The sequence below is a fragment of the Gigantopelta aegis genome, chromosome 1 (assembly GCF_016097555.1).
Source record: "Gigantopelta aegis isolate Gae_Host chromosome 1, Gae_host_genome, whole genome shotgun sequence".
NCBI classification, from domain to species: domain Eukaryota; kingdom Metazoa; phylum Mollusca; class Gastropoda; order Neomphalida; family Peltospiridae; genus Gigantopelta; species Gigantopelta aegis.
The window spans coordinates 2354347-2370477 of NC_054699.1; the positions used below are offsets into that span (position 1 = coordinate 2354347).

General features: G+C 37.3%; 1 protein-coding gene across 2 annotated transcripts in view; it reads left to right on the plus strand.

The window, feature by feature from the left end:
- The window catches only part of LOC121369166 (E3 ubiquitin-protein ligase TRIP12-like), a 129485-nt gene that overhangs the window by 8598 nt on the left and 104756 nt on the right, over positions 1 to 16131 (plus strand). For both annotated transcript variants that reach the window (XM_041494070.1, XM_041494078.1), the window contains exon 4: positions 1225 to 1448. In XM_041494070.1, coding sequence (XP_041350004.1) covers positions 1225 to 1448 — 224 coding nt within the window. The remainder of the gene's footprint in view (positions 1 to 1224; positions 1449 to 16131) is intronic.

A 16131-nucleotide genomic window follows, 5' to 3' on the forward strand; every position in this document is an offset into this window, starting at 1 on the left:
AGTGTGTTGGAAATGTAGCACCTTTGGGATGTATTTTAGAGCATTATACTCTATAGAATTAAACTAACAGAATGGCAAGCTAAACAGCAGGTGTGATAATCGTACATGTATACATCTGTCTGTAACCTGCAATTTTTTCGTGGTTTTAGCAGGTCAGTTTCTGTTTCAACAGCTAGGTCTTATAAACAAACTGCTTTTTGCAGGCCACAATTTTGAGCCCTGGTAAAACTTAATGTTTAATTGTCAAATGAAAATTGATTAGCAACTACTGTTTAATGTTTTAAAGTTCTGTAGTGATCTTTGTAACTTGCTTAGCGAATCGATGTGATACTGAACAAAATATTCCCTGGAGCCATTGAAGTATGTGATGGGCACAAACTAGGTCACAAAAGAAGGTTATGAGGCTTAATCCTAAGTCTAGCCTACATATAAATTTAATTTGCTAGGGATATCGTTAAACATTTATTCATCAATTGGAAGTGTTCCATTTAATTTTTACTTTGAACAGGTCCAGGGGCCTAGCTTGGGATTTTTAAGTGGTACGCAGACTTTTTTTTAGCAATGGAATAAAACGCATACACATACACACATTTACATTATATATTTTAATTTTAAAAAATATTTGTAATCTCAGGTGGTACGTAGTTACCTACCTGCGTATATGGAAGATAGACCTCTGCGGTCATAAGATACAATGTGTTAAAAAGCTGAACAATTTCACTGGTTCAACACATTCGGCATGTAATTATTATTTTGCTAAAATTGTAGAATTCACTAGGAACTCAGTTTTTTAATTCTTATTATAAGCGACCAAGAAATTGAGTGAAAAATTTCCTGATACCATTTAAGTATTGTCTGTTAATAGTGTTATTTCTTTTGCATTCCTATCGAGGTATGAAAAACAAAAAAATCATTTACAAACTGAATCGGCGAAGCTGTTAAGAAATAACAGACAATACTTAAATTAAATAATAAGTAATTATTAAATAATAATTAAATTTTAACATACTTGCTAATAATAACAGTAAAGCATATTCTATTTTGTTATTTTTATTGCTTGTAAACAAAAACGCTCAATAAGACACAGTCCTAATAGAAAGAGATGTTCCCTGCTATGGCTAAACCAATGAGATTACATTATATATTGTAATGTATGTAAGGAAAATTTAATTCTAATATTAATTAATGATCATCCTGATTTTTCTCAATCTTCTCTCTTCACAGTGGCAGGCGTTCCTCTGCCTGGACTCGGCGACAAGGGGCAGGTAACCAACCTTCAAGCTGTCGTAATTCCTCGAATAACCGGGACCGTGAGGGGACATCGAAGGCACCGTCTAACAACACCATGTCTGGGGAGGATAACAATGGCAACACCGGGGGTGGGAGCGGAGTGGGCGGTACCAGACAGCGGGACGAAGGAGCCACTGCTCAAGGAGCCACAAGTACAAGTAAGTCTTTCATAGGCAGGATTTCTGCCTGAAAATAATTTGAGGGTACAAAAAAAAATACCCATACCCAAATCATAAGTGTCCCTACTAGGTGGTTATGGGTCTGAAATCTTTTGAAATTGGACACTGCATTTTTAAACGCTATTCTCTGACTATTATATATCTAAAATCTCAAAAGTCGTTGAAAAAGGTACTTCAAATGGATGGAGGTAGGGCAGTCGCAGATCTTTGGATCTACCAGTGTCCATTTCTATTGCAGGTATACTGGATTGTTGAGTTATCTCCCTTGGTACATTTACTGATCAGTACAGAGCCACTGTTGAGTACTTCCCCCTTGACAGTGAGAAGTAATTTTATGTGGGTTATCCAGGGTTTGACAAATCCACCAGTCCTTGGTCCTGGCTAGTGGATTTTTGGTCTGGGCTAGTGGAAATTAGCAAATTGTATCACTATAATACAATGTGCACTAGCTAAAGCTTCTCTGAGGGCTAGTGACTTTCTCACACATTTGTCAAACACCCGGTTATCCATCAACAACAAAATCTCATTACAAGTGAAAATGGCGTTTGTTGGTAATATTTAGTTTCGCATGATCACAAGTAAAAACGTAATGTCATAAAATGGTTCAAAATAGAGTTCTAGTGGTATTCAAATTTACTGTGTAATTACGTAACTAAGACATGTGAGATGGGTTTGTATTTACATAAATAAGCGTGAGATGGGTTTGTATTTACATTACTATTTACATGTGAACGGTATTGAAAGTTCAGGTTTAGTATCGCTATTTTTGGGGTGATTTACCTCGGTATCGGTACAGTATTCGGAATTGACACAATACTGATATCGAGAGATATTTTCGGTATACTCGGCCTTAAATACATGGCCGAGGTTAGTCTCAACAGCTAATTTCATCTAAATAAATCAAATTAAATTCCATACACAAGACCCTCATCTCTCTTATTTTCAGCTATTTTGTGTTCGTCAGATATATTGTTAGTTGCATTACTATATAGCGGATTTTTTCTTCTTCAGTACCGAAATTTCAGTATTTTGAAATTTGCTCGGTACGGTAAATCGGAATTGACATGATACCGATACCGGACGGTATATACGGTATACCGCCCAGCTCTACTTACTGTTAAGAATCGTACAGTAAATCGGAATTGACATTATACCGATACCGAACGGTATATACGGTATACCGCCCAGCTCTACTTAATGTTAAAAATCGTACAGTAAATCGGAATTGACATGATACCAATACCGGACGGTATATATGGTATACCACCCAGCTCTACTTACTGTTAAGAATCATACAGTAAATCGGTATTGACATGATACCAATACCGGACGGTATATACGGTATACCACCCAGCTCTACTTACTGTTAAGAATCGTACAGTAAATCAGTATTGACATGATACCGATACCGGACGGTATATACGGTATACCACCCAGCTCTACTTACTGTTAAGAATCGTACAGTAAATCGGAATTGACATGATACCAATACCGGACGGTATATACGGTATACCACCCAGCTCTACTTACTGTTAAGAATCGTACAGTAAATCGGAATTGACATGATACCAATACCGGACGGTATATAGGGTATACCACCCAGCTCTACTTACTGTTAAGAATCGTACAGTAAATCGGAATTGACATGATACCGATACCGGACGGTATATACGGTATACCACCCAGCTCTACTTACTGTTAAGAATCGTACAGTAAATCGGTATTGACATGATACCGATACCGGACGGTATATACGGTATACCACCCAGCTCTACTTAATGTTAAGAATCGTACAGTAAATCGGAATTGACATGATACCGATACCGGACGGTATATACGGCATACCGCTCAGCTCTACTTACTGTTAAGAATCGTACAGTAAATCAGTATTGACATGATACCGATACCGGACGGTATATACGGTATACCACCCAGCTCTACTTAATGTTAAGAATCCCAGCTCTACTTACTGTTAAGAATCGTACAGTAAATCGGAATTGACATGATACCAATACCGGACGGTATATACGGTATACCGCCCAGCTCTACTTACTGTTAAGAATCGTACAGTAAATCGGAATTGACATGATACCAATACCGGACGGTATATACGGTATACCACCCAGCTCTACTTAATGTTAAGAATCGTACAGTAAATCGGAATTGACATGATACCAATACCGGACGGTATATACGGTATACCACCCAGCTCTACTTACTGTTAAGAATCGTACAGTAAATCGGAATTGACATGATACCAATACCGGACGGTATATACGGTATACCACCCAGCTCTACTTACTGTTAAGAATCGTACAGTAAATCGGAATTGACATGATACCGATACCGAACGGTATATACGGTATACCGCCCAGCTCTAATTAATGTTAAGAATCGTACAGTAAATCGGAATTGACATGATACCGATACCGGACGGTATATACGGTATACCGCCCAGCTCTACTTACTGTTAAGAATCGTACAGTAAATCAGTATTGACATGATACCGATACCGGACGGTATATACGGTATACCGCCCAGCTCTACTTACTGTTAAGAATCGTACAGTAAATCGGAATTGACATGATACCGATACCGAACGGTATATACGGTATACCGCCCAGCTCTACTTACTGTTAAGAATCGTACAGTAAATCGGAATTGACATGATACCGATACCGGACGGTATATACGGTATACCGCCCAGCTCTACTTACTGTTAAGAATCGTACAGTAAATCGGAATTGACATGATACCGATACCGGACGGTATATACGGTATACCGCCCAGCTCTACTTACTTTTAAGAATCGTACAGTAAATCGGAATTGACATGATACCGATACCGGACGGTATATACGGTATACCACCCAGCTCTACTTACTTTTAAGAATCGTACAGTAAATAGGAATTGACATGATACCGATACCGCTGTTAAGAATCGTACAGTAAATCGGTATTGACATGATACCAGTACCGGACGGTATATACGGTATACCGCCCAGCTCAACTTAATGTTAAGAATCGTACAGTAAATCTGTATTGACATGATACCAATACCGGACGGTATATACGGTATACCACCCAGCTCTACTTACTGTTAAGAATCGTACAGTAAATCGGTATTAACATGATACCGATACCGGACGGTATATACGGTATACCGCCCAGCTCTACTTACTGTTAAGAATCGTACAGTAAATCGGTATTGACATGATACCGATACCGGATGGTATATACGGTATACCGCCCAGCTCAACTTAATGTTAAGAATCGTACAGTAAATCGGAATTGACATGATACCGATACCGGACGGTATATACGGTATACCGCTCAGCTCTACTTAATGTTAAGAATTGTACAGTAAATCAGTATTGACATGATACCGATACCGGACGGTATATACGGTATACCACCCAGCTCTACTTAATGTTAAGAATCGTACAGTAAATCAGTATTGACATGATACCGATACCGGACGGTATATACGGTATACCACCCAGCTCTACTTACTGTTAAGAATCGTACAGTAAATCAGTATTGACATGATACCAATACCGGACGGTATATACGGTATACCACCCAGCTCTACTTAATGTTAAGAATCGTACAGTAAATCGGAATTGACATGATACCAATACCGGACGGTATATACGGTATACCACCCAGCTCTACTTACTGTTAAGAATCGTACAGTAAATCGGAATTGACATGATACCGATACCGGACGGTATATACGGTATACCGCCCAGCTCTAATTAAAACCTTCGAAGGGTGGGAACAGTTGGATAATTCTGAAACTGTTCTTGCAAGGATTTATGTGGAATTTGTTGCCATGGTCCTATGTCTCATGGGATTGGGAAAATTAGAATAAGTAAAGCATACATGGGATATTTTTCAGGTCATTCATATAGAGCAGTACAGCACTGTTAAATTAATTTATTAGAACAGAATATTGGGAATTGTTAGCATAGAAATTAGGAATTTTCTGTGCAACTTTCTTTTGGGAAGGGGACCATGTTCAGACCCACAGAAGACCTAGGTAAATCCCTCTACTATGAAGTACAGTGAAACCCCTCTAAACCGGACACCCTTGGGACCAAGACAAATGTCCGTCTTTAAGAGGGATCCGGTTTAGAGAGGTTAAGTTTGTCCTGGTTTTTAAAAAGGGACTCTGTGGAACATGCAGTTTTGAGGGAATTCCAGTTTACAGAGGGTCCGGTCTTGAAAGGTTTCATTGTAACATAAATACTGCTGTGCTTTGTTAAAAATGTTGGCTTTTTGTGCATTACCCAGATTGTTCATGAATGTATTCCTAGTAGGGTCAAAATATGAAATAAATGGGCAAACCCCCCAAAAATTCCTAGAAAAGGTTTTATGGTGTTTTCTTGTAGTATTTGGTCCAGAGAACAACATACCGAAAGTAGGCTGAAATAGGACTATCACAAAGGGTCTAAATTTGACGTCAAAACAAGATGGCCGCCTCTGTTAAAAAGTGCCTTATAATCTGCTCATATCCTATCAATATTCTAGCAGTGTAGCTGTTTTTACCCATTTATGTGTGGAAATAAACTCTTCAAACCAGTATATCAATGAATTCATCATTTTATAATATTGCCCAATGTACCCAAGTGATGTCATGACGTCATCAGTGATGTCACGACGGAGCTTTTCATTATTTCAAGTTTTGTGGCAAATTAAAGATTGTTATTAAATTGTATGTAGGAAACTCCAGTCATGCCAGTAAAACAGTAAGCAGGTGAGTGCATTAGCATCTTTTCCCATCAGTGGACTCAAAGACATACAGGAGGCAATCTATGGAGAAAATGCAGTCGTACACATGATGACTGGAAAGGCTGTGCAGTGTGCGCTTCGTGGACATCTCCTAGTTGACCAGTGTTTCACCAACCAAATCGTATCCAAAATCATTGAAAGTGAACCAGGATTTGAGAGCCTCATACAGGAACTGTCAAACAGAGAAAGGTGAAATAGATGTCGACAGAGTGATTGTATGGAAAAGTTTGTTTGTGTAGTAACCTCAAAAAAGGTCTGACAATTCCAAAACAAGCAAACTTTGGTTGAACTATCTGCGAATGTTGGGAGTTGTGCGGGAGCTTATTGAGGCTGATCGTATGGGATCATGACAAATGCACCTCCATTCTGTCTCAGATTGTTAGTGTATATTTGCCGCCGCGGGTCCCCCAAATTGCCTCAAGTCTGCCTATCTGTATCTCCAAAAGATGACGTCTTTGGAGATTGAAAACCCAGAAGTGTTTCAGAAATATCGTCCAGTGAAGCAACAAATTCTGGGCTGGTCTTGGATGTGACTTGGTCATTGAACAGACTCTTATGAGGTCACTCAAAAATACAGGGGTTAACAAGGGGTAGTGGGATGTGAGAACACCAAATGGTCATCTGGACAATGTCTTCTCCCGTATCATGTACGTACAACTATGCCATGCAGGAATTTTGTGACATGCAGTACACAACTAGCGAACAGCACAAAGAAGCAACTTCTGCAAGAATAGTCGGGGATAAAGAGGATCTGACCAAACTTGCCACAATGATTGGACTCTATACCCCATTCTCAGATGAAATGACATTGCGGAACATTATAACAGGTATAAACGCTGATGACGACGTAAACATGCATGACCTTTTCACTGTTGGCAGTGACACTGTTAGCAAAATGGAAAGTCAGTTGATATTTTTGTATCCACACAAACGCAACACTAAAGTGAAGACATTGGCGTGAGTAAGGGCTGTCACGGTTGCTGAAGACAGAACCATTGATCCAGCACTGTTGTTTCAAAGGTTCCTGGTAGTGTCATAGTCTGGAGAGTTGAGCTTAGACGAGGTGATGAAGTATGAACTTTCCCTGTATCTACCCTCCTTGTTCGAAGCCAAACATCAGCTACGAAAGCCAGACAAATCCGCACTTCTTGAGGCTATACGGAACCATGCTACTTCTGTGGATGATGTTGTCCTTCAGTCTATTCCCAAGTCTGAGCACTACGTCTTAGATGGGGGTTCCCTCCTACATCGGCTGAAATTAACGTACAGTTCAATTGCTGATGCTTACGCATCTTTTACAACAGAACTGTATGGAAAAACAACTCTGGTCTTTGACGGATATGGAGGACCTAGCACAAAGGACAAGACCCACCAGCGAAGAAAGACAACAGCTGTGAAAAATACTGTCAATATTACAGAGACAACTAAATTTGTGGGGAAGAAGGATGATTTCCTTTCAAATGAAAACAATAAAAAGTCACCAATGGACATGATTACAGTGTGCCTGAGGCAAAAGGACTGCCATGTTGTACAGACAGAGGGGGACGCAGACTTGGATATAGTGAAAGCAGCTATCGCTATGTCAACCATCATATCAACCACCCTTATTGGAGAAGATACAGATCTCATATTGCTTCCCTACCATGGGAAAATAGACAGTAAGGAACTCTACTTTCGTTTGGACAAAGGGAAACCAAATGTGTACAATATCAAAGTTTTGAAGAAGTTACTCGCGGATGATGTCTGCACAGATTTGTTGTTTGTCCATGCATTCACTGGGTGTGACACTACATCTAGAATCTTTGGTGTTGGGGAAAAAAATCCGTGTTTCAAAAAGTCATCAAGTGTGATTCTGTCTTGCGTACCTGTTCAAAGATTGTTTGTGCTCCAAACACATATCAAGTTACTGTAGAAAGTGCTGGGTGTAAGACAATGGTGTCTTTGTTTAACGGGACAAAGTCTGAATCTCTAGTATCATTGTGATACAGTTACCTCTGCAAAAAGGTGGCGACAGCAAAGACATTTGTAACACCAGAGTGACTGCCCCCCACAACCTCAGCTACAAAATATCACGCATGATGAAGCTACCTTCAAGTCATGCAATGGATGGGCCACAGTGACAACTTGGACCTTGCAAAATGGGGCTGGGATATTCAAGAGGACAATTTCACACCAATAACGATGGACAATAACCCTGCTCCTGACATCTTTCTAAAATGATTCACTGCAACTGCTCGGCTGGATGCAACACGCTTAGATGTAGTTGTATGAGTGCACTGGGGCTTGTGGACCTTGCCAGGATGGCAATTGTGAAAATATGAAACATGTACCCATTTTAGATGAAAATGAGGACTGATAATATTTTTACTAGTTTGTGAAGTAGTAAGTAATGGTTCCCCACCTGGAATGACATCATGGGTACCAGCTAATTAAGAAATGTGGAAATTGGTTTTATATGTGTACGGGACTGTGTGTTATAAGAGTGTGGTTGTGGCATCAGCATCTTGGCATCATCAGTGATTTGATGATGTCATCTCACACAGATATACAGGACAAAAACTATTTCAATTTAATTTCATGTGAATCTCAGTTTCATAAATTGGAATTTACCATCAGATTACAAGAAATTAGGTCATGTCGTCATGTCATGATGTCATGACATAACTTAGAGACACTTCTGTCAACTGCAGGACTTTTAAGGTAATAAGCTTTATGAATAATTTTCACTTTTAAAGTGGTCTAGTACTGCTTGTTTCAAAAGATATGTGAAGATATGAGGATTTTTGGTCAACTGGCGGCCATTTTGTTTGACGTCATATTTAGACCCTTTGCGGTTCTCATATTTTGGCCTACTTTTGATATGCTGTTCTCTGGACACAATATTACCAAAAAACACCATAAAACATTTTCTAGGAATATTTTTGGGTTAGTCTGCATAATGATCCTACTATCCATGTTGTATTACTTCAAAATGATCAGATGATTAAAGATATTGATTCAGACTACTGTATTTCCCACTGATAGAAATCAGTGTGTAAGCACTGAACATCTGTTGAGTAAAATTACTCTGTACAGCAGCTGGAAAATGTGGTATCCAAACATCTGGGTTTTTTTTTTTTTTTTTTTAAACAAATCTCAAAACATGTTTAAAACAGTTGTAATTGCATATGGCCATAATGCTGTCTGTATACTGATACAATCATCTATTAACTGCAGTATATAATAATTATGTATATTGTAGTTGCATTCATATTCGTCACTAGCCAGAGTATGAGAAATATTTTGAAAAGTCACTAGCCACAGGGCTAGTGGGTTTGTGAAAACCACTAGCCCACCAAGATAAAGCACTAGCCCAAATTCTTGATCAATTATAACTGGATTTTTATCTAATTTTTGTAAGATTACACATTTACGACTATAACAGTAAAATAAAACAAACACTTAAATTATGTTGTAACTTTCAGTTTTGTCGTGTTGTACGTTTGGTCTTTTGTCAAGTGTGAGCCATCGTCATTGTCCCGTTTTCACTTTTGCCCTCTCCCCCGGGGAAAATAATTGAGCTCATGATTGCTATCTAAACCCACTATCAAAATAATTAAATTTAAATGAGGGTACGACAGTGTGACACACGGTAATAGATGGTTCAGTGTATTTGGTAGTGGGTTATACAGTAACATTTAGGGCCTACTATTTAGGTCGCCAGGAACGCTGATGCCAATAGCTCAAATACAGGGCATCATCCCGTGTCAGATCAGTATCAAAAGAATATAACGGCGACATCTAATCCGTTGTTAATTCAGGGTTCACCCTGGATCAAAAATACCTGTAGCCAAAATATTAGCCAAATGGAATTTTTACTAGCCATATTGAAAATGCTTTAGCCAAATTTGTTTTACGCAGTACTGTATAGAGTATTTATATATGAATATAAAAATGTATCTTTTTCAGCTAATTGTGTACACACTGGAATAAATAGGAATAACAAAACCTCAATGGGGGTAGGGGCAGTTAATATATTACTTCGATTTTTCAGCGGGGGTGGGGTTGGGATGGGGTTATGCAATATCTTCAGAGTTTGAAGCCAGTACCCATACACCTACTGCTAAGGCCTGTGACATTAAATTAACAAACATACAGAAATATAGGGGTGGGTGGATGTTTATGGATGGTGTTGTTTTTTCTTTCTTCCTTTTTTCCCAAATAAATTTTTTTGAGTTTTTTTATTATTTTTATTATAGAGCTCATTATTTCTTTAAATAGCAATCTTTATATTAGTTTGAATTGCTTTTTTAAATTTTTTATTATTGAGCTCATTATTTCTTTAAATAGCAATCTTTATATTAGTTTGAATTGCTTTTTTTTTTTTAAGTGACCCATCAATTCCCCACTCCAAACAATTTCATAATTTGTGCCATGTTGTTGCTGTTGATTTCAGCATCGTGTTAAATGCTTGTTGTGATTTATGCTTACAAAATACCTCGGCTAAGAATGCTGACTTCACAGTATAGCCTACTCCATTTATTAAAAAAACACCCCCAAAAACCCAACCTTTAATAAAATTAAAATTTACAGTCTTTTTAAAATCCAGCTAACTTATTAAATGTCACCTCACAGTCTTACAAATTTATATATAAAATTATCTAACAAATATGATTTGTGTAAACTAATTTTATTCAGTGTACATTTAACTGCAATTTGTACAATTTAAATACTTCATTTTCATTTCCGGCAATCGCGATCTGCATGCGTGCTCTTGACCATGGGTACGAAATTAACAAAGACAAAGGAATAAACAAAAACTGCAGTTAGGTATTCATTGATGCAAACAACTAGTTTTTCTACACATTACATCAAGATTTACTTTTGCCTAATCGTATTGTTTAATGTCCGCAACGATGTCTCTTGACACGCGGGTTTTGGCTGAGTCGGAAAGCGTGACGTATATTCGCACCGAGAGCTGTCCTCAGTTCAGCCAACGAACGTTCTTCCTAACGTTTGCGAACTATTTGATTGGTGTTCGTTGTGTCCATTTGGTTTAACGTGAAGTGCACAAACCAGTCTAGCGAACTTTTTGTTTTCGTTCGGTCTTGCTGAACTCGGCTCTTGAGACGGCCTACAGGTCTTTCGGCCCTGAACTGGCATGTGTATTCAAATGGACACGCATTGTCTGTCTGTTTTTATTACTTTGGTTCAAAGATTTTACAAAGTAAAAATAACAAGTTACAGATCTTCCAGACATTGCTGTCATACATGTTGAATGCATGCCGTTAAAATTAATAACCGTGATTATTAAAATAAGCAAACATAAGGCCTACGCTGTATTCTGCATAACACCGTTTCTCGTTACCGGTCGCGAGATGGCTATTACGCTAATTGAATAGTTGGTAGTATTATCATGTTTGAGGTGTCGGATAGATTATGTAACCGTTTGTTCACATCAGAAGACAGAAAATGGCTTAGCCAAAATTTTAGCCACTTGCAAATTTTATTAACCATTTTTTGTAAAAATTAGCCAATGGCTAATTTGGCTACCGACAGCGTGAGCCCTGTAATTGATGAACAAAAAAAGGTATTATCTTGTAGCCTATCGGCAGCTGCGACACATTATCCAAACCGTTACACGTAATAGGCCAAGCCAAGTCGTTGCATGTGCAGTTACCATTAAATAAAATTGTTTTTCTGGTTGCCGATAACCATATGTAAGCGAAGTGTTAAATTAGAAAACAATAGGTAAATAAAACAATCACTGAAATTCAAAGCATGACTGGGGTTTACTTGATTGAGATTAACCTGTCGTCGCGATTGGTGATTTCCAAGTTCTTAGCCTAAAACATATGTGCGAGATTAACTACCACGTGACGTGTCCAACCAATCAAAACATGCATGTCATTAGACTTATTTCCTGTGCCAGAAACTTGAAAGGGAAAAGTAAACAATGCATGCTGTAACTGTGATGATGTAGAGATAGCATGTTACTGCAGTTTGCAGACCTAGTTCAAGTGGATTATTATTATATACTGATGGTGTTGTTGATACTATTCGATGACAAACAGGCTAGTGGTTTTGCGTTTCTCACTAGCCCGAACTTAAAAACCACTAGCCATGGGCGTCGGGCTAGTGGATTTGTCGAACTCTGCAGTAGCTGAACTGAATAAACAAATACATATATGTAATGCTATTTGTACAATTTATGTCTCTAATTCACACTAACCAAAAATATCGATTCGATGGTTTTGATAATGACTAAGTCGGTTTTGTATTGAATTAAGCGCATAGACCAATCCTTTTTTATTCAACCCATTGACTGGTATCCTACATGTAGCTTGATTTCACTTCTGTCAAAACAACACCCATAGGGGTTATTCATCAGTTTTTACCTTTTAAAAAATATTGTTCTTCCTTTCTAAAAAACTTTTCACTTTTCTATTCATAAACGTGAATACATATTCGTATTCGTCACCTCATATTCATTATATGTATTGTCTCAGTATGTATTATGACGCGGTATATATTTTGGCGCGCTATCTTTAAATATCAATTGTGCATCATCAAAGAAAAACTATGACGTCATATGCAGACGTTTTTGTTGAAGGAAGTATTTTTTATTGATAAGAATAAAGCAGTGTTTACAATTTGCCAGTTTGCCATATATATAAACAATTAAAAATACCATGTAATTAAAAGTACTATCTTCCGTACGGCACTTTTTTAACATCCATAAACATATCTGTGTCTCCAAATTTTCACAATGAATTTTACTCATCTGCTGCATGAAATATTATCGTCTGCTACTAATGAAATCAACACAAGACAATTAGACCACCCCTACCTCAATCTATTTCTATGGATGTCCGAATGCGTCCCCTGTCCTTACTATACATGCACTGCATACGATTATATTGGGTCAGGATTAACCGACATTCAAGTGCATATTACATCTTAAAATAATATCTGTTTCACATGAAATGTAAAGTGGACATTGGTTTGAATAATACTAATAATAAACAAACAAAGTCTCAAATGGCTGTTATTCCCACCCTGTCAATGTACAAATAGGGACTATATTTGCACTGGGCTATATGGTTTACATGTGACAGTCTGGTTAAAATGTATTTTAATTGTGTTATTTTTTACGTGTATTATTAATATGGAATTTATGGACCACCACACATCGTTTCCAGTTGTTGGAGTTGTTTTTCTTGAATATTGGTAATTCACAAGTTATCTGGATGTTCAGTGTTAAAATACATACCGCATTAAAAAGGTTAGAATATTACAGTATGCACATGTAAGCTAAAACTAAAACTAAAAATCTCACTATATATTGAATTTAATGTTTATATTTTGATAATATATATACATTACATTATGTCTCTGTAAATAATAACAAGAAAAACATCATTATTTTTACACTACACGAGATCGTTGCTTATCTGCGTCAAAACCCATACTGCGAGGATATAGTATTCACCACAATATGTATTCGTTACACCCCTTGTTATGGTACAATTCATTATACTGACATGATCCACCTGTTGACTAGTATTAAAGTGCTGTGCCAGACCATACACTAAAATTTCAAATTCCACAATTAAATGCTTTCTTAATTCATTACAATAATATTTTACACCGATATGTAAATCAATAATTACGAAAATGCCCCATAAAAGTATTAAAACATCACTCCCGTAGAACACTGCCGGAAACAACCGAGTAAAATTCTCGGTAAAAACATTTGCCTGTAAATAGCCGTGATGTCACGAAGGGAACGCGCTTCACAGAAACCTACTACGAGATGACTTCCAGCGCAAGCGAAAGTGGGACCGACAGCGACTGCCAAGCTCATTGATCATGCGATTCTTCTTTCGATGATGAATAGTGTAGTAATGACGACTGGACTAATATTTGTGCAACACAACAAATAATAAATATGCCTTATCAGTTTGAACCTGGGACATCTTCCGATGAACCCACCATCCTGACAGATGACGATGAAAATGGTCGTGGAGACAGCTTACCACTAATTTACAACTTTTATTCTTGTTTTGTTCTTTAGCTTTTCGTGCGAATTATTTTGCTATACTGTATGTTCTAATACTTGTGATGTAGTAGAAAAGACGATAAATAACTCTTGAATTCTACGAGTCAAGTGGACCCGATATCGTTAATTTTAAGAAATAAACAAAAACGACTTTTAGTCCGTCCCATCCCTCTATGAAGATGTTTTTTTGTGTGAATAGTTTCAGTTTAGTTTGACGTAAAAAAAAAAGTAAAAGTGTTTTGGAAATAACAAAACAATACTATTTTTTGTGTGCAGTTGTGAAAACAGTCTGCTCAGAAATAAATAACTTATTTTAATTTTAAGAAATAAACAAAAACGACTTTTAGTCCGTCCCATTCATCTATGAAGATGATTTTTTTTGTGTGAATATTTTCAGTTTAGTTTGACGTAAAAAACCCAGTAAAAGTGTTTTGGAAATAACAAAACAATACTATTTTTTTGTGTGCAGTTGTGAAAACAGTCTGCTCAGAAATAAATAACTTATAGCACATTCCATAGTATGAAAAAAGGTTTTCTCTGTGGGAAGGTATAGTAAAATTAATTTAATGTATTTATAGTCTGTTTTACAAGGAACGCCTTTTTTCATACTATGGAATTTACAAGTAATTTATTTCTGAGCCGATTGTTTTCTAAGATGCGTACAAAATTAGCTCTTTTTTTTTTTCTTTTTCTTTTTTACAATAAAACCCTAAATTTTTGTAAGATGGGACGGACTCGGCAATAGATACTTACTTGTCTGTACTTTATTGTTTTAATGTTCTCGAAATGTAAAGAAAAATCTCACAAACGAACGAGATGCAAACGACAACAAATCGGATCTCGATGATTGCACGGACCGTGCATAAGAAAACAAACTGACCGGAGTTGAAAGCATAATGCAATTTGGGACATTGACGATATGCACCCCAAGGTCGTTTCGGTGTGGATGGCGTCGGCTTGTTGTCATTTGTTTTGTGTCGCAGAAAAATTGTTGGTACGGCATCTTTTTTTAAAAGCCATAACACATGGTATTCCCATATCTTGCTTAAGCCGACAAGCCAGTTCAGACGAATCGAAACTAAAGTGTCTACTGTCGCAACGGTCTCCGGCATTTTCTTCCTGTCCAGTATTTCCACGTTGTTTTAATCAAATTCACACACAGCTTTCTCACAGCAACATCACTAGGAAATGCGTGAAGACTAAATTTATCGGTGTTTGTATTGCTACAGCCGCCAACAACACGCCGTTTAACCATAATAAACACAAAAGAAGCAATGAACAATGGCGCTGACTATCGAAAGGAGTTCCCTTCGTGACGTCACGGATCAAATCTTACGGAAATTCCCGAAACGAATTCAGCTGGTTCTGTTTTTCAGGGCAATATGGAAAATATACCGGTATATAAATTTTTTACATTTTTTTCTTTTAATTTTCTAATCATATTAAATAATATCTTGATTGATATAGCTCAATACATCATACATCTGGAACAGCATTTTAATATGGTTATGGTACAGTTCATTATACTGACATGATCCACCTGTTGACTAGTATTAATATGGTTATGGTACAGTTCATTATACTGACATGATCCATCTGTTGACTGTAGTATTAATATGGTTATGGTACAGTTCATTGTACTGATATGATCCACCTGTTGACTGTTGTATTAATATGGTTATGGTACAGTTCATTATGCTGACATGATCCATCTGTTGACTAGTATTAATATGGTTATGGTACAGTTCATTATGCTGACATGATCCATCTGTTGACTAGTATTAATATGGTTATGGTACAGTTCATTATGCTGACATGATCCATCTGT